At 42.2% G+C, this 24,095-nt stretch overlaps 1 protein-coding gene across 6 annotated transcripts in view; it reads right to left on the bottom strand.

Moving 5' to 3' along the window:
- TCTN1 (tectonic family member 1) overlaps window positions 1-22,071 on the bottom strand; it is a gene marked incomplete at its 3' end in the record, with an annotated part of 33,308 nt that extends 11,237 nt beyond the window's left edge. For 4 of the 6 annotated variants that reach the window (XM_081252654.1, XM_081252655.1, XM_081252656.1 and 1 more), the window contains exons 1-9: window positions 21,781-22,071; window positions 18,023-18,143; window positions 12,684-12,814; window positions 11,427-11,578; window positions 9,798-9,885; window positions 7,578-7,687; window positions 6,117-6,137; window positions 1,244-1,387; window positions 317-442 (exon numbers count right to left, since the gene is read on the bottom strand). In XM_081252654.1, coding sequence (XP_081108780.1) covers window positions 317-442; window positions 1,244-1,387; window positions 6,117-6,137; window positions 7,578-7,687; window positions 9,798-9,885; window positions 11,427-11,578; window positions 12,684-12,814; window positions 18,023-18,143; window positions 21,781-22,000 — 1,113 coding nt within the window. In that variant the 5' untranslated portion in view covers window positions 22,001-22,071. The remainder of the gene's footprint in view (window positions 1-316; window positions 443-1,243; window positions 1,388-6,116; window positions 6,138-7,577; window positions 7,688-9,797; window positions 9,886-11,426; window positions 11,579-12,683; window positions 12,815-18,022; window positions 18,144-21,780) is intronic. The other 2 variants (XM_081252657.1, XM_081252658.1) reach the window with 2 other exon arrangements.
- Between the last annotated feature and the right edge of the window lie 2,024 nt (window positions 22,072-24,095).

The raw sequence follows: 24,095 nt of genomic DNA, 5'->3' as shown, positions 1-24,095 counted from the left end.
ATAAAATGTGGGATTACCAACCAATAAAAGAATCTCTCTCCCTACTCAGAACTATAAATATATCTGCTGAGTGTAGGAGTACATCATGCTGTAAAAGAACAAGCTCACATGGAAGAGAATCTTATTCCCAAATGGAAAAGATACAAGCACTCTGGCTTGATTTCATTACAAACTCCACAGGCTACATGCAAGCCCTTTGTTCCATACAAATGGTTAGATGTGGTAATACTTCGAATTTGAGATTTTTTTTTCCCACTAAGTCATGATTTCTTTATGCTTGGCAATTACATACTTATACAAAATTGATCAAACTTACCTGAATAAAATAAATTTCAAACTTTTGTTGGAATGGAACCATTGCACTGCTAACTGCTCCCAGAAGAACAGAGACATCAGCTTTTATTATCTCACCTGCATTTGTATACGTGAGGCTATACTTCACCTAAAAAACAAAATGATACTTCAAATACACCTGTTTCTAATAAATTTCTGTACCTGTATTAATAACTCAGATAAAAAAGCATGTATCTAGGAGGCAAATCCTTTCCTACTTCTCCCTCCACATGTTAAAGCTTTTCTCTCCTGTCCAATCGGATTATGGGAGGTGTTACCTCAGCATCAGCCCCAGCTGACAGACAGGGGCATCTAAGCCTTTCTGTGCCCAATTACGTAAGTTCCAAATCAGCTGGTCTGAGCAGAATGTAATCAGCCTATCTGTGTAGATAAATGTGCTAAAATAACAGCAGTGGGACTTCCCTGGTGGTCCAGTGATTAAGAGACTCTGCACTCCCAGTGCAAGGGGCCCAGGTTTGATCCCTGGTCAGGGAACTACATCCTGCATGCCACAACTAAAGGAGCCTGCATGCTGCAACTAAAAGATCCTGCATGCCACAACTAAAAGATCCCGCATGCCACTATGAAGATCCTGTGTGCCGCAACTAAGACCCAGCACAGCCAAATAAATAAATATTAAAAAAAAAACACAACAACAGCAGCAACAACAAATTTTGATGTATCCTTTTAAGTTACTAGCTTTGTGGAGAAAAATCACACGATTATTTCAGAGACAAAGAAGCGACCTCTGATGAGACAGGATAAAGGGAAGTAGGAGGCCAAGACAAGAAAAGTGATACCATCAGATGGCCAGAGCCCCCTTTGGAGGGTGTCCAGTTACCCCTCATCACCACGCAGCTTGAGTCGCCCACAAACAGAGCAAACTTTCAAAGCCAAATTGGGCACCTACCTCAAGAATGATGTTAGTGCAGATTTTATCATGCCCAGCCTCGACAAGAACCAGCGGCCTCAATACATCAGTGTCAGTGTCTTCCAGTCGGGTTAGCGTTTTATTTAGAGACTGAATGATGATGGACTGAACAGTGATAGGGACCTGCAAAGTAAAGTCCTGGATTACTAAAGACACACCACAACAGAGGTGAATGGGTTAAAATAACGAAAGACTTGAAAAACACCTCCGCAGATATACCGCCAAGAAGGGAAAAGCGTGCTACAGAACAATATGCATACTAGAATTCCACATTTGCAAAAACACAGATATTTATATGTAAACACATGCATACATTCACAAAGAAAATATCTGAGAAGGATATAACCAAAATGTTAAGTGACTACCTCTGGAAACATGTTCACACAAAAACGTGTACACAAATGTTCACAGCAGCATTCTTAATAGCCCCAAACTGAAAATAACCCAGTTGTCATTCATCAGTTGATGAATGGATAAATAAAATGTGGTCTATCCATACAAAAGAATATCATAAATAAAAATAATCATCTATAAAAAGGAATGAAGCACTAACACATGCTACAACATAGACGAATCCTGAAAACACTGTGCCAAATGAAAGAAGCCAGACACAAAGGACCGCGTACTACATGATCCCATCTATAGGAAATGTCCAGAATAGGCAAATCCATAGAGACAGAAAGTAGATTAGCGGTTGCCAGGGGCTGGGGGAGAAGGTTGGGGTAGAATGAAGGGTGACTGCTAGTGAGCACAGGGTTTCTTTTTGGGGTGGTGAGAATGTTCTGGAATTAGATATTGGTGATGATTGCATAACCTTGTGAATATACCGAAAACCACTGAATTGTATACACTTTAAAATGGTAAGTTTTATAGTACATGAATTATGTCCCACACACACACATACACACAAACTCCCATCACACCATCAAATGCACACATACACTCTCACCTCCAAACCACAGCTCCTACTGATAAACGCACTCACTGTACACACGCATGTGCACATTCTTCACACAATCCCAGGGTCCATCCTCCTAAAACCCCACAACCTCTCTGAATGTATGCTTGACCCAGTTTATACACAACTTCTACACACACCCTTACACATGCACACAATGGGTGGTGGGATCATGGGTAAGAAAAACAGAGACAAAACAAATTTTTAAAGCAAAATCAGGAAGCCCTGGTTAGACCAATGCTATTAAAGGACATTTTTCACTTATGGAGATTGCCAGCAGAGTGACAAAGCACCAAGCAATCCTTTAAATGGCTCAAACCTCTAGATATTTTGGCCTCTTTGTACCATGAGACAAGTCTGATGTTTGCTCTAAATGCCTGCTCTTAGAAACCACTGTTTAGGAAGGAACCTAATTTGTTTTGTTGTTTTTTTTGTGGTACGCGGGCCTCTCACTGTTGTGGCCTCTCCCGTTGCGGAGCACAGGCTCCGAGCGCGCAGGCCCAGCGGCCATGGCTCACGGGCCCATCCACTCTGCGGCATGTGGGATCTTCCCGGACCGGGGCACGAACCCGTGTCCCCTGCATCGGCAGGCAGACTCTCAACCACTGCGCCACCAGGGAAGCCCAAGGAACCTAATTTGTATCTAGTTGTTCATATTGCTCTGAACTTTGCCCTCAACCATGTACTATGTTGTTTATAATTCAAAATTATTAAGTATTTAAGCTGTAATTTTATAGATAAACAAGGAGTTCTTATGTACTGCTCCCATGACCAAGAAGACCAGCAACTATCCTTGTAAGTCAAACCTCTAACATAAGAACATGACGTGGTTCAGAAGCAAAGATGAGATGTCATGTGATGGAGTCGCAGGAGGGCAACACCAGTCACCACAACGTCCTCTGCATAACAAGTCGCACCACTGGGTTTAAGAGTTACACAGGGGGCTCCCCTGGTGGCGCAGTGGTTGAGAGTCCGCCTGCCAATGCAGGGGACACGGGTTCGTGCCCCGGTCCGGGAAGATTCCCACATGCCGCGGAGCGGCTGGGCCCGTGAGCCATGGCCGCTGTGCCTGTGCGTCCGGATCCTGTGCTCCACAACGGCAGAGGCCACAACAGTGAGAGGCCCGTATACCACAAAAAAAAAAAAAAAAAAAGAGTTACGCAGGGAGTCCCATGCTACCGGTTAATTAGCTCTTAATCAAGTCATCAAAAGATAACCCTGGATTCCTTTATCTGAACATGCCCTGATTCAGCAATGATACTGTGTTCTAAGAAAGTGCACACCGTTCCATATCAGCCTCTGATGGAGCCATTCCCATGGTGTGTGGGTGTGGCTGGCAGAAACCGAAGGGCTCAGTTGGCTTTGTAAAGACTGAGGGATGAGTGTAAGTGGCAAGAGCTGCACTAGTATATCACCATCCACTGGACCAGACACAAGAATGAAAATGGTACGGCTCTTCTGGTTTCCTGAATGTCCTATTCAATCATATCCCATTCCCAAACTACCCACTGGCAAAGAACTAAAGCATACTTAACAATGAAACTACAGGGCCATGACAATCTTTCATTGATGGCTCAACAGATATTGACAATAATTCCAAGCAATCACAATGGGCTTCTATTAATGGGGAGACTGGATCCGATTTTTATATTCCTCATCCTCTAACAGATCTTGGAAGATGCATTTTAAAAGAATTTAAACACATCCTTGATATTAGCTGATATCCTGCGGAGCACAAGCTTTGGTGTCACACAGATCTGAGTTGGAAGTCGCAGTCTGCCTCTTCCTGATTGTGTGGCCATAGGACGCAAAGAGAGAACGTGTGTGAAACTTCCAAACTCAGGGCTTGGCACCCAGTAGAGCTAGTCCAATGTCATGGTTAAGAATAAGGTCTCTGGAGCCAGACAGCTTGGTTTCTTGTCCCAGCTCTGCCTCTTCCCCGCTGTGTAGCCTTGGGCAAGCTAAGTCATCTCTTTGTGACTCACATGCCAGAGTGCCAACAACAGGACCTACCTCCTAGAATCACTGGGACAACTAAAGGACTGCAGACACACATACACTTGGAACAGTGCCTGGCACATAGCACGTGCCTTTGAGTAACGTCCTATTATCCCTCACAAGAGGTCTTCCTTTCTTGATTGAATCAATCCTTAGTCAGTCAATTAACACATAACCCACTGAGTGCCCAGTACCGACTAGGCACCACCTTAGTACCAACACTATATGGCATACAGGGCGGCTGTCCCCACAGACAGTTCAAGCTTTGAATGCTATAATAAAAGCACTTTTTAGTGGTTGGAAGTATTTGAGAGCTAGTCTATTATATGACTTTCAAACTGGGTCCCTGGGAGCTGTAGGGTTCCTCACAGGGACCAAAAAGGAGAAAGATGGGGAGGTCAGGCAGGTAAAGGGCTTCTGACCCCACCCCTGCTCCAACTAGGCACTTTGCTTTTTGGGTTTTTTAAAAAATTAATTAATTTATTTTTATTTATTTGTTTTTGGCTGCACTGGGCCTCTGTTGCTGTGCATGGGCTTTCTCTAGTTGCGGCGAGCGGGGGCTACTCTTTGTTGCGGTGTGCGGGCTTCTCATTGCAGTGGCTTCTCTTGTTGTGGAGCATGGGCTCTAGGCATGTGGGCTTCCGTAGTTGCAGCACGCAGGCTCAGTAGCTGTGGCTCACAGGCTCTAGAGTGCAGGCTCAATAGCTGTGGCGCACAGGCTTAGTTGCTCCACGGCATGTGGGATCTTCCCAGACCAGGGCTCGAACCCGTGTCCCCTGCATTGGCAGGCGAATTCTTAACCACTGCACCACCAGGGAAGCCCCAACTAGAGGCTTTGGATTCAATCCATGTTACAAACCAGGGAAGGCTCTCCCTTCTTTCACTTGAAGAAGCACTATAACTGAAATAAGTTTGAAACCACCTTCACAGATGAGGAAATCCAAGCCCACACACAGTAGTGTGAAGTCCAAAGTCACACAACCATTCCTTTCCAAATGTCTATCTCAAACATGTTTGTGTCCAGAGACGTAATGAAATCAATCACAGTGGGTACTGCTGTCCGCAGTGCTTCCTGCGTGCTAGTTGCTGCACCAAGCACCGAGTCTTACATTATGTGCATTCTCTCCCTTGAGCCTTACATCAAGCCTCTGGGGCAGAGACCTACCATCCACTTGCAACTGGGGAGACTGAGGCATATGTCACACAATAAAACAACAGCAAAGCTGACTTTTGAACCAAGGGCAACCAATTCCACAGGCTCTGGGAGACTATGACAAGGCCACTGCCTTGGCCTCCTTGGGGACTGTATTCACAGGCAGGCACAGGGTGCAGCCCCAAGAATAAGAGGTAGATCCACCATACTTCTCTCTGACGTATCTGCAAAGAGACCGTGGCCTCCTGACCACAGCTCTATAGGGTCCCTGAGTTGGGGCCATAAGGCTTTGAATAGAACCTACCTGCAACTCAACACTGGAAGCTACACTGAGAGTGTTCACCTCCTACACAGGTGTGTACATTCACTGGGCAAAAGGTTTCTTTCTATCTTCTACACTGGACAGGCAGAATCCTGGGAGCTAGCCAGCTCTCCTGACAAGAGGCCAAGAAGATATCAAGGGATGCCCTGAAAGCACAGAAGCTAATCACACTCATTGTCAGTCAAGACAGCTACGTCATTTAAACATGAACAAGTGTGGACTACAAAAACTAAGGAATTTGAAAATCTGACCCTTTTGTGATAGCAAAAGGATGGTCTACTAAGGAGTTTCCCTATTTCATTTCTGTTTGCTTTTTGGCAAATGTTTTTGTTATTGGCAGTAAGGTACCCTTCTGACCATAAGTGTATTCATTTCAAACGCTCCGAAGTAAGACAATAATTCCATTAAGAAGTACTCTTACCTTTGCTCCTGAACCAGGCACCTAGATAAAAAGAACAACAAATTTTGTTAAGTACAACAAAAAGAAGCATTTTTATTGCTTTTTCAGACCGTGGGTTAAAGGGCACATTCATCTTATTAAATACTTCTCAAAGAGGAAAACAGAATTTCCTTAATCAAGACTTGCCACCTATATATTTTTGTATCTGTGTCACAATAACTTTACATTTCCCTTCTATATTCATTTCCTTCAGATTGGGAACTCAGGAGACCAGCCCAACAGAGCTAGTCTCAGGAAGCCTCCATGTTTCAGTGTAATTATGCAGTATTTTCCATATGGTCATCAGTGACATAACACTGTAGGGAAGACATGGCTCCCATCCTCCTGGTCACTTGCGCTGCTCCTGTCCTCATCGGAAGGACACCACTGCCTGCCCAGGCAATGTCCAGTCTCCTAAGTGGCCTTCCTGCCTGTAGCCTGAGGCCCCTCAAGGCCAGGCTCCTGCCTCCCCAGCACAGCCGGAGCTCTTTTCCTGAAGGGCTCCACCTCCCTTCATTCCTGTCCCCACGCGGCCAATCCCACTTCTCTAACCCCAAGATGCCCTATTAGGCCAGTGGGAGCTTTGGGGAGGGAGATAAGTGGACCTGGTGGGGAGGGGCTAAGCTGAAAAAGAACTGTGCCTGCATGCTTGAGGGACTGCTTCCAGGACAACTGTGAGAAGTCACACGAATTGGAAGAATTCACAGGCATAGATGGCTGACTTTGAGAAGAGAGGGAGAGGGAAAGGGCAGGGAGATGAAAGATTCAACTTGATTCTGAAAACTGAAGGCCAGATGAATACAGGTGCCATGGACGCCCCCGTCACCACACTCCGGAAATCGGAAGGGGAAGGGGGCTTTCGCAATAATCATATGGTTTTTAATCACTGAAAAATGTCTTCTCCCCTTGCAACCCTTCACATCACCCAGCAAGCAGGCCAGTGGCCTCTCATCTATTCAGTTCAGGCTTCAGTCACCGTAACCAGGAAGAAGGGGCCTCTTCACACAGGGGCCTCTTCTTCTCCAGCAAACGTATTTCCTGTTCTTTCCTGGGCGCTTATTTCATCTGCCAACCAGAAAGATAACTTTGTGGTTCTAACATGATCATTTCCGTGACAGACATTAAGATGTTTTTATAATTCTAAAGGTTTTGGTTATTAATAAAGGTCTTTTTAATTCAGGAGACAGACTATCGGTTACCATCAAAATGAATGAAAGCAAAAGGAAAAAAGGAAGCAAAATATGAGCTAACTATATAAAAATAAAAATTATTTTAAGTGATTATTTCAATATCTTTGGTATCAGTAGACCAAAGAACTGGAGAAGAAAAATTTTGAGTGTCAATCATGTATTGAAATGATGCTCTACTTATCATATTTTAAAAGGGTACAAAGAACAGAAAATAAACCCAATGAATCAAGTTTCACTTCAAAATAATTCTTACCCTCAAAATTTTAGGGCTGCTGTAATAAGCCAGGCTCAGGGTTTCAATTTCTTTACACTGTTCCAGATTTATCCTTCTGGTGCACTTAACAGCTTGGTTAACCAGAAATGCTGGAAATCGTAGCATTCCCAAGGGAAAGGGAAAAAAAATTTTTAAAACAAGAAAAATTTTAACTGTCCAACAGTAACTAAAAAATTGTAATCTAAGTAAAACTGCAAACTTATGACACAGATATAATATGCTTAATATAGGGTTTAAAAATTATTTTTCAAATACATAATACATTCACATGATTCAAACTTCAAAAGGCACAAAAAGATATTGAGAGAAGTCTCCCCCCAACCCTTGTCCCCCAGCAACCACCAGTTCCCTTCCCCAGAGACAGTCAGCAAGAAGCTTCTTGTGTATCTTTCTGGAAATATCCTAAGCAAATAAAAGCATGTGTGTATGTATATATGTGTGTGTGTATGTGTGTATACACATAAATTTTTTTTTTTTAGTATTTTTTTCCCCTTTTGGAAACAAACTCACAATATACATTCTGCCCTTTGTTTTTTTCACTGAACAATGTATCTTGGAGTTCAGTCTATCTCAGTACACGAAGAACTTCCTCCTACTCTTTTTAGGGAGAATTAGTATTCTATTATAGACATGCCATAATTTATTCAACCAGTTCCCCACTAATGGAAGCTGTCTCCAGCTTTGCCATAATAATGCTGCAATCTATTGTTTTGCATGTGGGCCAGAGTTTCTGTAGGACCAACTCCTAGAAGTAGAAAAGCTAGGTCAGAGGGCATATTCATTGGCAATATTGATACATAATACCAAAGTGTTCTTCACAGAGGCCTTACCAATTTTTAGTCCCACCAGCAATATAGACAAGTGCCTACTTATCCACAGACTTAAATTTCTTTACGTTTTGCCAATCCATTAGGTGGAAACAGTATCTCAGTTTCGTTGGGTTTTTTTTTCCTCATTAATTTTTTTGGCTGCATTGGGTCTTCGTTGCTGCCCACAGGCTTTCTCTAGTTGCGGCAAGTGGGGGATACTCTTCGTGAGGTGCACGGGTTTCTCATTGTGGTGGCTTCTCTTGTTGCAGAGCACAGGCTCTAGGCACGCGGGCCTCAGTAGTTGTGGCACACGGGCTCAGTAGTTGTGGCTCATGGGCTCTAGAGCGCAGGCTCAGTAGCTGTGGTGCACGGGCTTAGTTGCTCCACAGCATGTGGGATCTTCCCGGACCAGGGCTCACACCCGTGTTCCCTGCATTGGCAGGCAGATTCTTAAATATTGCGCCACCAGGGAAAGTCCCTCAGTTTCGTTTTAATTTACACTGTTCCTTTATGTGAGCAAGGTTAAGCATCTATTCAATAGAACACATTTTCCTTCATGTAGCAAGTGTTGCTTCATTAGGCCACATACTATCATCCACTGCTTAGCAGGTTTCTGCATAGTGAGGCTGGCTAAGGACTGGAGAGCCAGGCCTATTGCCTTCCACTGCCAAGAGGGTTACTCCATGGAGTCTATGATGCTCCTGAAGGAGAAGCAGGACCCATGGGAGGCAGCTGCATGGGTTGTATCCCTGCTCCACCACCGCCTGAGTAAGAAACTGAACGTTTCTCAGTTTCCTCATCTAAAGAATGAAAACCACCCTCCCTTAGAGGATCACTGTAAGGATCACAAGGAAAAACACATACAAGCACTTAACACAATACCCAGCATACAGTTAATCAGTGTTAGCTACTGACAAACTTTAGCTCCAGTGAGGAAAGAACTTTCCAACAGGGACTTCCCTGGTGGTCTTGTGGTTAAGACTTCGTGCTCCCAATGCAGGGGGGCCCAGGTTCGATCCCCGGTCAGGGAACTAGATCCCGCATGCTGCAACTAAAAGATCCTGCATGCTGCAACTAAGACCTGCTGCAGCCAAATAAATAAATATATTTTTTAAAAAAGAACTTTCCAACAACTGGAAGAGTTAAACAACTTAATGGGCTGGTTACAGGTAGTGAGTTCCCCATCACTGCAAGTGCTCAAACAGTGACTGCATGTTGTAGAAATATTCTGGCACTGGGTGGGAAACTGAACTATACAACCTTTGAGGCCTCTTTCAACTCTAAGACTCTCTGTTTCTAGTTACGAAGTCTGTTTAATTATGACTACTATAAATATAAGCTAAGAACAAACTCTGTTTGCAGAGAGGAAAAAAATTGCCCACTCTCTTACCTGCAGGATTATCATCGGTGCACAGAGATGATGTAAGGGGAGAAGGAAATCTCAGAAATGAATGTGAAGTCTGCAGATAAACCCCATACTGAAAACAGAACAAAAAACAGCTGTCATGGTGTTACTAAGGCGTTCCTTCAACACTTACTGCGCACCTACTATGTGACAGGCAGCACTGCAGGCACCGGGAACACAGGGGTGATTAAAAAACAGATGTGGTCCTTGTCGGCAGGGAGCTTACCTCTAGCTGTCCCACCATTTTCCTTTTAAGGATGTGTGTTTCTGTGTACATGTTACTGCATTTGCAGGCTTTTTTATTCTAGGCAATTTTATTTCTATTCCACTGGAAGGGTATGTAGGAAGCTGACACAGGTGCCAGCAAGGGGGAAACAAGCCCTGTCCTTCACTAGAGCTGGGAGTATAAATTCCTGCAATCTTTCTGGAGAGCAATCTGGTATTGGTATTTTTAATTCCCATTCATTTTGACCAAGTTAACCCGTTTATAGGAGCATATCCTAAGGATTTAATCAGACAAAAATATATGCATCTAGGGACTTCCCTGGTGGCGCAGTGGTTAAGAATCCACCTGCCAATGCAGGGGACACGGGTTTGATCCATGGTCCAGGAAGATCCCACATGCCACAGAGCAACTAAGCCTGTGTGCTACAACTGCTGAACCTGCGCTCTAGAGCCCAAGAGCCACAACTACTGACCCATGTGCCCCATCTACTGAAGCCCGCACGCTCCAGGGCCGTAAGCCCCAACTACTGAGCCTGCGTGCCACAACTACTGAAGCCCACGTGCCTAGAGCCCATGCTCTGCAACAAGAAAAGCTACCGCAATGAGAAGCCCGCGCGCCGCAATGAAGAGTGGCTCCTGCTCGCTGCAACTAGAGAAAGCCCGTGCACAGCAACGGACCCAACACAGCCAAAAAAAAAATATATATATATATATATATATATATATATATATATATATATATATACACACCTATAGGAATGTTTATTGTGGATTATTTACAATAGCAAAAACTAGAAACGAATGTCTGCTAAATAGTGGAATGACTCAATAATAAATAACGACACATCCATGGAAGGAATACTTTGTACCAGTAAAATATAGCTCCAACACTAGCTCCTTCCTATACCTATGTTTTCCTCATCACTTAAATGGAGACAATGACATATCCTTCCCAGGGTTGTGTGCAATAATGTCTGAAAAGCTCTGCACAGTGCCTGGCACATGGGAAATTCTCAAGAAATGGTAACTTTTATAGTGACATGGGAAGATGCATAAAATTTGCATCTTTGCAAATTTTTGCAATTTTTTTTTTTTTTTGCAAAGAAAAAAGCACTTTGCTGCATCTTTTGAGGTGGAAAAGAAGAAAAAATTCTGAAGAGACAAATGCAAGCTTACCACAGAATAAATGCCTCAAAACCCTGTTAGAATTCAACTACTCAAGTTTAATTTTCATGATCTTTGATCTATAGGCACGCACATTAAGTTTTTTAGTTTATAATATGAATTCTATGTCTCAGGAAAGCCCGTTTACTGGGAACAAACTGAAAAGTTAACTTACAAAGACAAGATATTTGTGACGGGATGAGTGGACTTAAGTTCCTGGCTCACCTCATATTTTGCAGTATTTGGAGCATCCGGTTTGGTTGTCAAGGAAACATCTGATTCTGCATTCGATGAAAAACCATCTGATGTTTTCATCAATTTATCAAAATTGCTTTCATCAGGCACTTCTGGATTAATAAAGGATAATGCAGGTTTATCTGTTTTTAGAAAAAACATTTTAGATCAGTATAAAATATAACATGTAGAGTATATATAACATACGTAGTATTTTGGAAACAACTTTCAGTAGCATTAAGGCTGATGTGAAGACATTAAAGTGTCTCTTTTTATACTCACTTTCCCCAAGATTTCTTGAATCTTATTAAATAAATAGGATCTTTCTCTTTTGTGGAAGCAATAGTTTCTAAAGCCTACAGGTAAAGAGCACAACAGAAACCAATAATAATCAATCTCTTTCTCTGGCCCATGGACTGAGGCATCTGCTGCATAAACCTCTAAGGGGCAACTCTCTCCAGATGGCTATGGGAATGAAAGACCCAGTTTCTACCCTCACACAGCCATCTCCAAAGCCCAGGAGGATAATGTGCCCTGTACATGAGAGGTGGGAGGAGGAGGGAACAGGCTGGTAATGTTCACTGGGCCTGTTATGTCAGAGAACATGACAATGACTGACCAGTCATTACCTCAGATTACAAATCACAGAGCAATCGCCTAAATTTTCAAGTGCAAAGGAACAAAACCAAAATATAAAGACACTCTGAAAAGACGATAAAGTTTGATAAAACCATAAATGTGTCTCTGATCTTCGATATCTTGATAACATTTTACACTCACATGTACTTTGGAACTAGACACCTAACTGAGCTAAATGCTCAGATAAAAATAAAGATCCTGTTTTCATGCAAATATTCTTAGTAAAAATGAAAGAGAAAAAGGGAACGTGAAACCAAAGCTGAACCTGATTCTCAACTATTAAATCAGGAGGAAATAAAGTAAAACACACACACACACACACGCACACACACACCCCTAAATAAATCTAGATTCCTATGCATGTCTACATATTATAAACAGCTTTGAAATAAAGTATGAGATTTCAAAAGATAACTACACAAGCACAATTAAAGAAAACATGCATGGCCACAGGTTTATAAAGTTACTTGCAGTTGTCTGTGGAATGGCCTCAAGATAAACTCTAGCCAAGCCACAGAATAACTGCTTTAAATCTAACAATGGGACATTTTTCCATAAAAGAAAAAAATTTTCAGAGTTTCAGAAAGTATATCACCATCAAATACTTACAGTTTGTAATGTGAATGCAGAAAATAGATGGATTGATTTGGTCAACAAGTTTAAATACTCTCTGAGGTGGGTCTGCTGTAAAATTCAATGAATAGATGGCTGCTTTTTGACTACAAAACTGACTATCACCCCTGAAAATTAAAAAAATAATAAGACAAAGTTTTAAGGCAAATGTACACAATCTTAGCAAGATTATTTTAAAACTGTCAGATGTTTGCACTATACTATGTTAACAACTACATGGAGGATATTTATGAAAGTGCGATGCTAGAACCGAATCCACTTTTATTTAGTTTATTCAGTGTTAAATTGTTTGGCATTTTAAACTTCTTCCTCTAACAGTGAAAATATGAAGACAACTAGAATCACCTTTAAGAAAATCTTGTCAAGTATGGAATATAGATCAGAGTATAATTTTGATGTAAATGAACCTTGCAAACTCTGACAGAATCAATTACATAAAATTTTGCAGAACTTCAGATTGTTTATAAGTACCCAGAATGGATCCAAAATTCCTAGTCTTTAGAATAAAGCTGTTTTCACAAAGGATTGTGAGAATGAGAAAATGTAACATCATCTGGAAGTTTCAGGGCTTAGAAGTTACAGTATAGATAAGTCTTCAACCAATCCCAGACTTAACAAACACTAATCTATTTGATACTAATACAGATATGGCATAGAGATATAACAAAAATGAGATCATATTACATACTGCTTTAAGGCTTTTTTCACTTAATATATAGTGCCCAATATTTCCCATATCATCAAATATGTTTTTGTATTATTATACTAAATAGCTTCATTGTATACCAATTTATTAAGATACTCCCAATTTTTTTAACCAATCCTCTGATCTAGGCTGTTTCTAATTTTCCCCGATTATATATAATGCTATAATGACATCCTTGTGCATACATTTTTATTAATATCGCCATTTATTTCTTTAGGCCGTATCTCCTGAAGTGGAATTGCTGGGTCAAAAGGTAGGCACGCATAATTTAAGGCTTCTGAGACATACTGCCAGATCGCCTTCCAGAAAGGCAAGATGCATCCTCACCAATGCTGTAGTAATAAGAGCGTGTATTTCCTGTACTCTTGCCAAGATTGGATATCATCATTCAGTTTTTACCCTTTGCCAATTTCATGGACAAAAGCCTGTCATCTCATTGTTTAAATTTGAATTTTCTTTACTAGTGAGGTTAAATATTTTTCCATATAGTTACTGCTCACTGGTATTTATTCTTCAGTAAGTTGACCATTTTTTATTAGAACGTTTGTCTACTCATTGACTTATAAGAACCCATATATATATATATATATATATATATATATATATATATATATATTTTTTTTTTTTGGCTGCGTTGGGTCTTCATTGCTGCATGTGAGCTTTCTCTACTTGTGGCGAATGGGGGCTACCCTTCGTTGTGGTGCACGGGCTTCTCATCGGAGTGGCTTCTCTTGTTGCCAAGCACGGGCTCTAGGTGCATGGGCTTCAGTAGTTGCAGCACGCAGGCTCAGCAGTTGTGGCTCGCGGGCTCTAGAGTGCAGGCTCGGTAGTTGTGGCGCATGGGCTTAGCCGTTCCGTGGTATGTGGGATCTTCCTGGACCAGGGATCAAACCTGTGTCCCCTGCATTGGCAGGCGGATTCTTATCCACTGTGCCACCAGGGAAGTACCTGATTTTTTTTAAAATAATGAAGTTGTCAATCTTTTCTTTTATAGTTTGCCTTTGGGTTTATGCTTAAAAGATATTCCCTAACCCAAGATTAATAAATGTTCACCTATGTTTTTCATTTGCTCATTAATTTTTTTTAATGTTTTTATCTCTTGGTAATTTACTTCAATGTAATGCTATGAAGCAGGAACCTAATGTTTTTTGTTTTTAAATAATCATCCTACATCATTTACTGAATGATCCAACCTTTACTCCACAGAGATGAAATACCATATTTACATTAAATACATAAGTAGAAAAAAAATAATACTTTTTAAAAAAATTAGCTGGTGTAAAATCAGTACACACAACTGATTTTTGGCCTTTCTATTCTCTTCCAATGACCTACTAATCTGTCTTGAATTAATACACATTATTTTCATTATTATAGTATTACAACTGTTTTAAACCTAGTAGTTTGCTCTTCTTATTCAATAATGTCTTGGCTGTTCTGTTTATTCTTCCAGATGAATTTTAGAATCATTTTGACACATTATCCCTCTCCCATCTGACTAGAATTACATTATAATGAATTGAAATGTATAAGTAATGATTCTTCCCATCCCACTACACAGACTGTATCTCTCCAGTTATTCAAATGTTTTATGTCTCACTATATTTTGAAGTTTTTCTTCACAAAAATTCTGAATAGTTAAGTTTAATTCTAACTATGTTAAATTTCTATTGGTGTTATGAATAGAATCCATTTCCATTATATTTTTTGAATGTTTACTGCTGGGGTATTGATTTATTTTGTAGCTGGCCTCTTTTCCAAATGCTCTCCAAATGTATAGTTCTAATGGTATATCAGTTGTTATCATAGGCATAAAGAATATTTTCGAAAAACAGTGAGTAGTAATAATAAGAAAAGATTCAGCACTGAAAAATCTACGAGTCCTACTGGGCCTTAAAGGATGAGTAGGAATTAGACAGAAAGGGAATGGGACACTAATCCAAGTACAAGAATGGCATTGGCCAAGGATAGGTAATGTACTGATGGTACCTGGAAAACAGAGTACCAAACGTGGGCTGGATGGTGGATACCAGATGGGGTTAGTAGGAAATAAGATCTGAAAGAGGCTGGGATGGATATGAATCCAGGTTATGGATTCTGTAGGTAATGAGAGTTTTTGAAGGTTCTTTAGCAAGTGAGTGATAAGTTGAGGTGTGAGCTTTTGAAGAGGAAGGAAGTAGGAATGGATAAATATGAGGGCGATCGTAAAAGACAACTCAGCAGAATGGGACTCTTCACCCCTCCCCTTCGAGTCAGGCAGCTCTCCAATCCTGAGCAGTGAATCAGTATCACATCCGTACATTTCTCTTTAGTCCCACTGTCACAACCTTCAGGGGTAAAAGAGAGGGCACCTATTAATCCTCATCTGCAATAGCTTCCTGCTTGGTTCCCTGTTACCAGGCCTGGCCCGTGATCTACTGTCCATGCTGCTGCTGAATTTATTAAGTTGGGAATCTGATCACCTCACTTCCCAGCCCCCTGAAGAATTCAGGAAAAATCCAAACCCCTCAGCATACACACAAGGCCCCTCAGAATTTGACCCCTGCCATTCCCCACACTCCTCTGGCTCCACCCTTCCCTAGCCATGCTGAGTTACCTGCAGTTAAGGCAACAGACTGTACTCCTTCACCCCCATGCAGCTCCCTCGGCCTGGAATGCCCTTCCTGATTCCGTGCTGGCCAACTTCTACTTGTTCTTCAGAACCCAGCTCAGTTATTTTCTAGAAAGACCTCCCTACTCCCACTGTCTGGGTTAGATGCCACTCCTCTGAGTTCTCCTAGTGTCTGGGGCAGAAACTGCCATCCATTCATCTGTCTCCCTTACTCATGAGCTCTTTGAAGGCAGGACCATGTCTAACTCATCTTTAAATCCCTGGTACTGGCACACAGGAGGGCTCAAGAAAGGCATGGTGAGATGTGAAAGATGGCTTTAGATGTGAGAAGGCAAGGAAGAGACAGGAGTCAAGGTAGCCTCCAGGTTTCTGGCCTGGGTTTCTGCCTGGGTAGAGAAAGTCAAAAGGGGATACTTGAGGGTCAGTTAGGGGTGGAGGGGAGAAATTCATTCATCCATTTAACTCATTTTTAATGAGGGCCAACTATGTGGCAGGAGCTGTGCTAGGCACTAGTGGTAAATGGTATATAAAAGATAATTCTTACTCTCAAGAAGCTTACATCTAATGAGGAAAACAGACATAAATCCAATAATCTTAACAATAAATTTACAAGATATTGGATGATAGGACTAGCTGATGACAGTTCAGCAAATGTAAATAAACTTTTTATGAGTTGGAATCTACATAACAAGAACACACAACTAATTAGGACTATTAGTTTTGATTTCAGTATTTCTACACTTCATGTTCAGGAGAAAGTCACAAGCAAAACTAACAAAAAATTCTGAGGTCCTCTCCTGAGGGCACTAACTTCTAAACCATGAGGTCCACAAACCACACCTAATTTTGTAAATAAGTTTTACTGAAATGTAGTCGTGCCCATTCATTTACATATTGTCAATGCTGCTTTTGCTCAACAATGGCAGAGTTGAGAAGTTGCAACAGAGACCATTATGGCCTGCAAAGCTTATTTATTATGTGGCCTTTTACAGAAAAAAGCTGGCTGACCCCCATTCTAAACAGTCTATATCTAAAATTACAGTACTGGCTAATTTTTTTAAAACAATTACATTCTAAATAATGATCTCAAATCGGAGCAGATACCTCACTCTCAGGCTCCTGGTACTTACTAAGACAGGAAAACAGAATGATTTTCAACAAAGACTGAACCACAATATAGTCCAGCTAGCCAGAAAAATAATCTGACTACAACACCCCATGCTCCAAGCATTTTTACAATATCAGAAGTAGATTCAATTTCCCATTGGTCAATAAAATTTCCCATGGGAAAAACACATCACACTTCCAAAAAGCATTCAACCTACCAAGTTTCAATCGCTAAAACTTGATACAAGACTAAATGTAAATTAGCTATCTCTGAATAATAAATTGGTCCCATCCTGAATAAATTAACCTCTCCTAAGTGCTGCTATTTTATCTGAATTATGAGAAGCAGATAAATCAGAAGAGATTATTTCTTTACCTTATAATCGACTGGGAATGTCATTTTCCATTATTCTCCTAGACAATGTGAACTGTGAGAATTCCTGGTAGATTCGTCCATCAGAAATGTATAAACAAAGCTTTCCTATCTACTTAATTTTTTGTTACAAGTATTATGTCTACAACAAAAGCTGTAAAATTAAACTGTACTTTTCACCCTAGGCTATACATGAGACTAATTCACAGATACAAAAATGTGACACCTTATCTGTTTACAAATCACAGTGAAACGTAATTCAATATCTGAACACAGAGATTTCATTATACCGTTTGTAAAAAGTACACTCTCTCTTCTCTTTTGCCTGAGCTATCATCTGGCTGGATGCAAATAAGGGATAGACACTCTTCTACATATTGGTTTGGACAGCATTCCAATGATGCAAAATTCAGAAAATCAGGTTTGCGTTTTTCAGCCTGGGGGAGTTTTCGCTTTCTGTCCCCAAATTTTATAACCTTGGTCCAATTTTATCAAACCTGCATGTGTCACAAACTTACATGACAACTGGGATTGAGCAGGCAGAAAAGACACTGAAATCCACGGAGCTGCAATCAGGATCACAACAGCAGTTGACATCACACAGTGCTGGAGACAAGTCACAGACACACAGAGCAGCAACTACAGAAACAAGAGAGGTGGGGTGCAGAGCGTCACAATCAACAGGTAGCGACTGGCCCCCTGCCACTGCAAGGTACCAAAAATCCATCTCATACAGAAGGTCCATTTTATTTTTCCTATTGCACTTTGGGGGAAATTTGTGAAGTGAAAATAAGTCAGTTTGAGCACTCCTCCATCCAAGGTTTCCCCAAAGTGGCTAATCATCTGACTCACCTGGAAAGTTCTGTTTGTGTTCTACCTAGACTCTGATTTGGTAGCTAACTATGAAACCAGACACCTGTTTTTCAAAAACTTTCCAGGTGATGCTGATAATTAAAAAGTTTAAGAACCAGCACGGTAGATCACTTGCCTGACCAAAAGAACCACCAGTTTAACACTGCAGACTCCTGAGCCCCTCCTCCGGAGATTCCAATTCAGAGGAAGGGCCCACTTAAGGCTGCCGAGAATCAGCGTTCTCTATCTTGTTCCTCTCAGACGTCAACTGCAGCTTTGAAGCTGAGCCCACATTCACAGGCTATTGGCCAAGAATCAAACTGGCTCAAGTTCTTTGTACTTGGGATCCTAGAAATATCTTTCGTAATTCAGACAATAAAAGCATGGGAAGGGCTTCCCTGGTGGCACAGTGGTTGAGAGTCCGCCTGCCGATGCAGGGGATACGGGTTTGTTGTGCCCCATTCCGGGAGGATCCCACATGCCGCGGAGTGGCTGGGCCCGTGAGCCATGGCCGCCGAGCCTGCGCGTCCAGAGCCTGTGCTCCGCAACGGGAGAGGCCACAACAGTGAGAGGCCCGGGTACCCACCCACCCCCCCCAAAAAAAAAGCATGGGAAGAGGTAGGAAGCCCCACTTAGCAAATTTTAATTCTTAATAATGATAACTACCTGGATTTTTAATTCCCTATTTTAGTCTGTCAAACAGGGGGGCAAAAAACCTTTAAAGAGATAGCAGAGCATAAGAATGATAAATACTGAACTCATGGTAGTTTAATTACTGCTGGAAGGGAGGGAATAAGATCAGTGCTTCAATCTTACCTGTAATGTTTTCTTTTTTTGAAAAAGGATTTCATGCACAAACAAATTTTAAAAAGGGATCTCAAGCAAATGCTGGTAGACAATACATACAACATTCTTATTTATTTATGAATTATTTTACAATGTTTCCCTCTAGCCAAGGACTCCTTTGTGTGCTCAGAAGTGTTGAGGCACCCTGCCTTATGTGTTCAAAATTAATGTTGATTTGTTTTACAAAACTTAAAGCCTTTGTAGGTAGGTAGCTATAAGACTAGGGACAAAGCAATAGTGTTTAATAACTCTACTTAGGAAAAAAAAAAAAGGTCTCTATCCATGTGAGTATACTTAATCAGCCAACAAGTATCTGTTGAGCACTCCCAGGGTCTAAGTAGCACTCAGCTGCTCTCCCAAGCCTCTTCACGTCTACAGGGTACTAATGAACAGAGCTCACTTCAAGATGAAAGTTATCATCCTTCTCTTCCACCTGTAACCCATTCTGCAAACGGCTGCCCAGTTCTCCACTCTGACTCAGTCTCCTGCTACAACATGTACCCAGGGTGTGACCTAAAATCAGGCAAGTAATTCACTAACATGAAAAATGGGAATAACCCAACATCCTAACGTTATAAGGATTAAATGAGATACATCACAGATGAAATGCTTAGCACAGGGGCTGCTACACAGTAAGCAGTTAATAAATGCCAGCTGTCATTTATTATCATTACTTGCACAGGTCTAAACAGAGGCCCTTTAAAAAGACGAAGGAAAGGGACTTCCCTGGTGGTGCAGTGGCTAAGAATCCGCCTGCCAATGCAGGGGACACGAGTTCGAGCCCTGGTCCGGGAAGATTCCACATGCCGCAGAGCAACTAAGCTCGTGTGCCACAACTACTGAGCCTGCGCTCTAGAGCCCGCGAGCCACAACTACTGAGCCCACGTGCCACAACTACTGAAGCTCGCATGCCTAGAGCCCATGCCCCACAACAAGAAAAGCCACGGCAATGAGAAGCCCGCGCACCACAACAAAGAGTAGCCCCCGCTCGCCGCAACTAGAGAAAGCCCGTGCGCAGCAGTGAAGACCCAACACAGCCATAAATAAATAAATAAATTTATTAAAAAAAAAAAAAAAAAAAAGACGAAGGAAAGTGTAAATTCATCCTCCCATTTTGGAAAAACAGCCCTGAACACCTATTAATGATGGTTCATGAACAGCTTCATTTTGGGGAGAAAGTGCATTAACAGATGAAATATTTACATGGATAAAAGACAACTCAATCCAAAAAATCTTAGAGAATTTCAGATACTGAATACTCTGCTGTATTCTGTCCCAATTTATCACTTAACTTCCCTACTAATTCATCAAATAAATAGTTTTGATATAAAACAAAGCTTTTTTATATTGAAATAGCAAATATATCTCTCTGTACTTTTTCTTAGGACTACTCATAACTTATAAAGGAGAAATAATGGTTCGGTAACTGAAGTTAAGTCCTAGAGTTCAGAATGTCAGCCAATGATGACTTTTCCGTCTACTAATACTGAACCTTACTCAATTTAAGAAAAGATCTTTTTCTCTTAAGAAGGGATAAAAAATACTGCATACCTATTGGAGTTACAGTCAGAGGACTTAAAAGGGATTTTTTTGAGATCACAAACCCCTTTGACAAACTACTCACTGCTATGAACTCTCACCCCAGAAAAATGCATATTCACAAAAGTTTGCACTCTATCTTGGAGTCACAGCTATCCCCTGAAGTCATCCATGTCAAATCAGATTACTAAATAGTCACCAAATCTGTGACTCAAGGATTAGATCACTTTCTGAGAAATATGTTAAATATCCCTAAAGATGAATCTTAAGAAGTGGATATAACCCCTCACCCCATAACTTCCCACCTCCAACTCAACACAGGAGGAATCCTGGGTTCTTATAATTCAAGTCAACAGACGGGGTCCTTTACCTAGTCACTTTCAGTAAACTAGACTTTTTGCGTCTCTTTTTTTTTTTTTTTTTTTTTTGCTGTACGCGGGCCTCTCACTGCTGTGGCCTCTCCCGTTGCGGAGCACAGGCTCCGGACACACAGGCTCCGCGGCCATGGCTCGCGGGCCCAGCCGCTGCGCGGCATGTGGGATCTTCCGGGATAGGGGCACGAACCCGTGTCCCCTGCATCGGCAGGCGGACTCTCAACCACTGCGCCACCAGGGAAGCCCTTGCGTCTCTTTTTGATAAGTGAAAAGTTTAACGTATCCTATGCACTGAATTCCCACAACTGTCTACAAACTTTCGATTTAATTTTGTGTTCAGCTGCAAAGCTGCAAGCAAGTATTCATTCATTATCACCTTTAGCGTTAATGTTGTCCAAGACCACTGCAAGTACTTTCAAAGCTTTTTATATTGTCCCACTTGGGCTCTCTGAGCCTCGGTTTTCTCATCTGTCTGACAGTGAATAATAACATCTACCTCTAACGGTTGTTGAGAGAATTAATGCCTATGAAACACTTAGCAATGCCTGCACACAATAAGTGGTCAATAAACGTTAACTACCATTATTATTACATCCTCACCCGGGCTACCACCCCCCGCAGTCTGGATCACTGTAGATCCCCAAGAATTGGCACTTGGTACCCACCGTCCGTGACCGGGGTGGGCCTGGAGCTGGAGGAGGGCCTGGGAGCCCTGGGGGTTTCATGGGGCCTAGGAGATACAGCAGGTCGGAAAGTCGTCGGGGTTGGCTTCGTGGAGTTCAGGGCCTCCGTCGTCACCACTGGGGTGTCCCCGGCCTGAGCGCTCACGGAGGCCCAGCAGTCCAGGAGCAAGAGCAGGAGTGACGGGAGATCCCGCAGCCCCATCACCCAGCGGAAACCCGCGCAACTAGCAGCCAAGGACCGCGCGCTACCTGGCAACCGCGGCGGCTGGGTGCGGGGCATCACGGGAAGGGTCGCGAGAGGGCGCGAGAGACTGGGGGCGGAGGGCGGGGGCGGGGCCTGGGCGAGGCGGGCGGAGGGCGGGGGCGGGGCCTGGGCGGGGCAGCCGCAAGAGGCGGGGATGGGGGCGGGGAGAGGGGCGGGGATGGGGGCGGGGAGAGGGGCGGGACTGGGGGACGAGGGCCTAGGGCAGTGTGAAGCCCGTGGACACCTCGGGCTTGCGAATCTCGCATGTGGTTTCCAAGCGGACTGCGGTACTTGTTTAAAAAATGCGGATTTAGGGGCTTCCCTGGTGGCGCAGTGGTTGAGAGTCCGCCTGCCGATGCAGGGGGCACGGGTTCGTGCCGCGGTCTGGGAGGATCCCACATGCCGCGGAGCGGCTGGGCCCGTGCTGAGCCTGTGCTCCGCAACGGGAGAGGCCACAGCGGTGAGAGGCCCGCGTACCAAAAAAAAAATGCGGATTTCCAGGTTCCACCTCAGGGGACTCTGAATCAATAAGCCTAGGGCAGGGTCCAGGGATCAATATTTTTAACAAATGTCCTAACACAACCAGTGGGGGGGGGACAGAAATTTTGGGACCCACTCTCCTAAAGCTACTAAATAGGGCTTTTTGAAGGAGCAGAGATGACATCACTGTCCTTGAATTTTCTCTTACACCTGTCGACACTTTATTTGCCGTTTTTGTTTTAGCCCACTTAGGCTCTCTGAGCCTCGGCTTTCTTATCTGTATGACAGGGATAGTAACTACCTCTAGGGCTTGTATCCCAGGAAGTCTCCAGATAACTTCTGTTCACTGTGTTGTGATAAGGGGGACAGATGAAAACTTAATAACTTTTTCTACAGACAAAAAAATTGACAAAAATTAAGTAGAATGATTTATAGGTGTTAAAAGGAAAAAACAAAGCAAATCTACTGTAACTCTACAAAATGAATTGAAGACCACAAGACTCAGGGAAGCCCCTCAGTTCTATGCTGCCATATTTATAGAAGTATTCCAGCCCAGGTATGTTGGCTATATCTTTGATACTTAATCTCCTTACAACTCAGAAGTGAATGTGAAAATACTTAAACGTATCATGGTAATTATTCAAGAAACACATTTTTCCTATTCAGAAGAATGCCAAGGGAATTCCTTGTCGGTCCAGTGGTTAGAACTCGGCGCTTTCACTGCTGGGGGCCTGGGTTCCATCCCTGGTTGGGGAACTAAGATCCCACAAGCCACGGCGCAGCCAAACTAAATAAATAAATTAATTAAAATTTTAAAAAAAGAAGAATGCCAAAATAGTATATATACCTAGTTTATTAAATTTATACAGCAAAGCTACATCATCAAAATGACATCTTTAGCACCTTCCTATGGCATTCCAGAGAAAGTGTATAAAATATAATTGGATCTAATGTGTAATACAGATATTTCCAATTCTTTTCTACAAAGGATTGTTTTAACATCCACCTGAAATTCTGGACCACTTTTAATAACGCTTGTATGTAACGTTTTCCTTTAAAAAAACCAAACTATTATTTTCCAAACCTTCATCTCATAACTTCTAAATTCAGGATGACTTGTTTTTCAATCTTCTCTTTACTTCCAGCCCTCTACTTTCTTTTCTAGACCTTAATATCTGTCAATCATGTTGTCCTATTTTCTGTTTTGAAATTTTAGTCTCTTGGATTAAATTTTGATAAAGTGACCGTCAGTTCTAACATTTTCGAGTTCATGGTTTGGGAAATAATCTCACCACCCCTTTTGGTTCAATCTCAAACACTCCGTAGGTGGCCCAAAAGTAATTTTATGACATTTTACACAGTCAAGATGAGGGCTTCATCAGCTCAGATCCATTTTGCAAACCTTGGGAACATTGAAACTTTTCATTTCACAGCTGACTCCTTTCTGCCAGTTTTTTTTTCATCTTTCAACCCAAAGGATCCTTTCTCCCTTCCTTGTCCCCTGGCCTTGGCAGGTTCCCTCGTTAAGATGGAAGGACACAAAGAAGGGCCAAGATCTATTTCCATATTTTGT

Source organism: Mesoplodon bidens (genome assembly GCF_964165515.1).
Source record: "Mesoplodon bidens genome assembly, chromosome: 13".
NCBI classification, from domain to species: Eukaryota; Metazoa; Chordata; class Mammalia; order Artiodactyla; family Ziphiidae; genus Mesoplodon; species Mesoplodon bidens.
The sequence above is the reverse complement of the archived record's forward strand: the minus strand, read 5'-3'. Positions and strand labels throughout refer to the sequence as shown.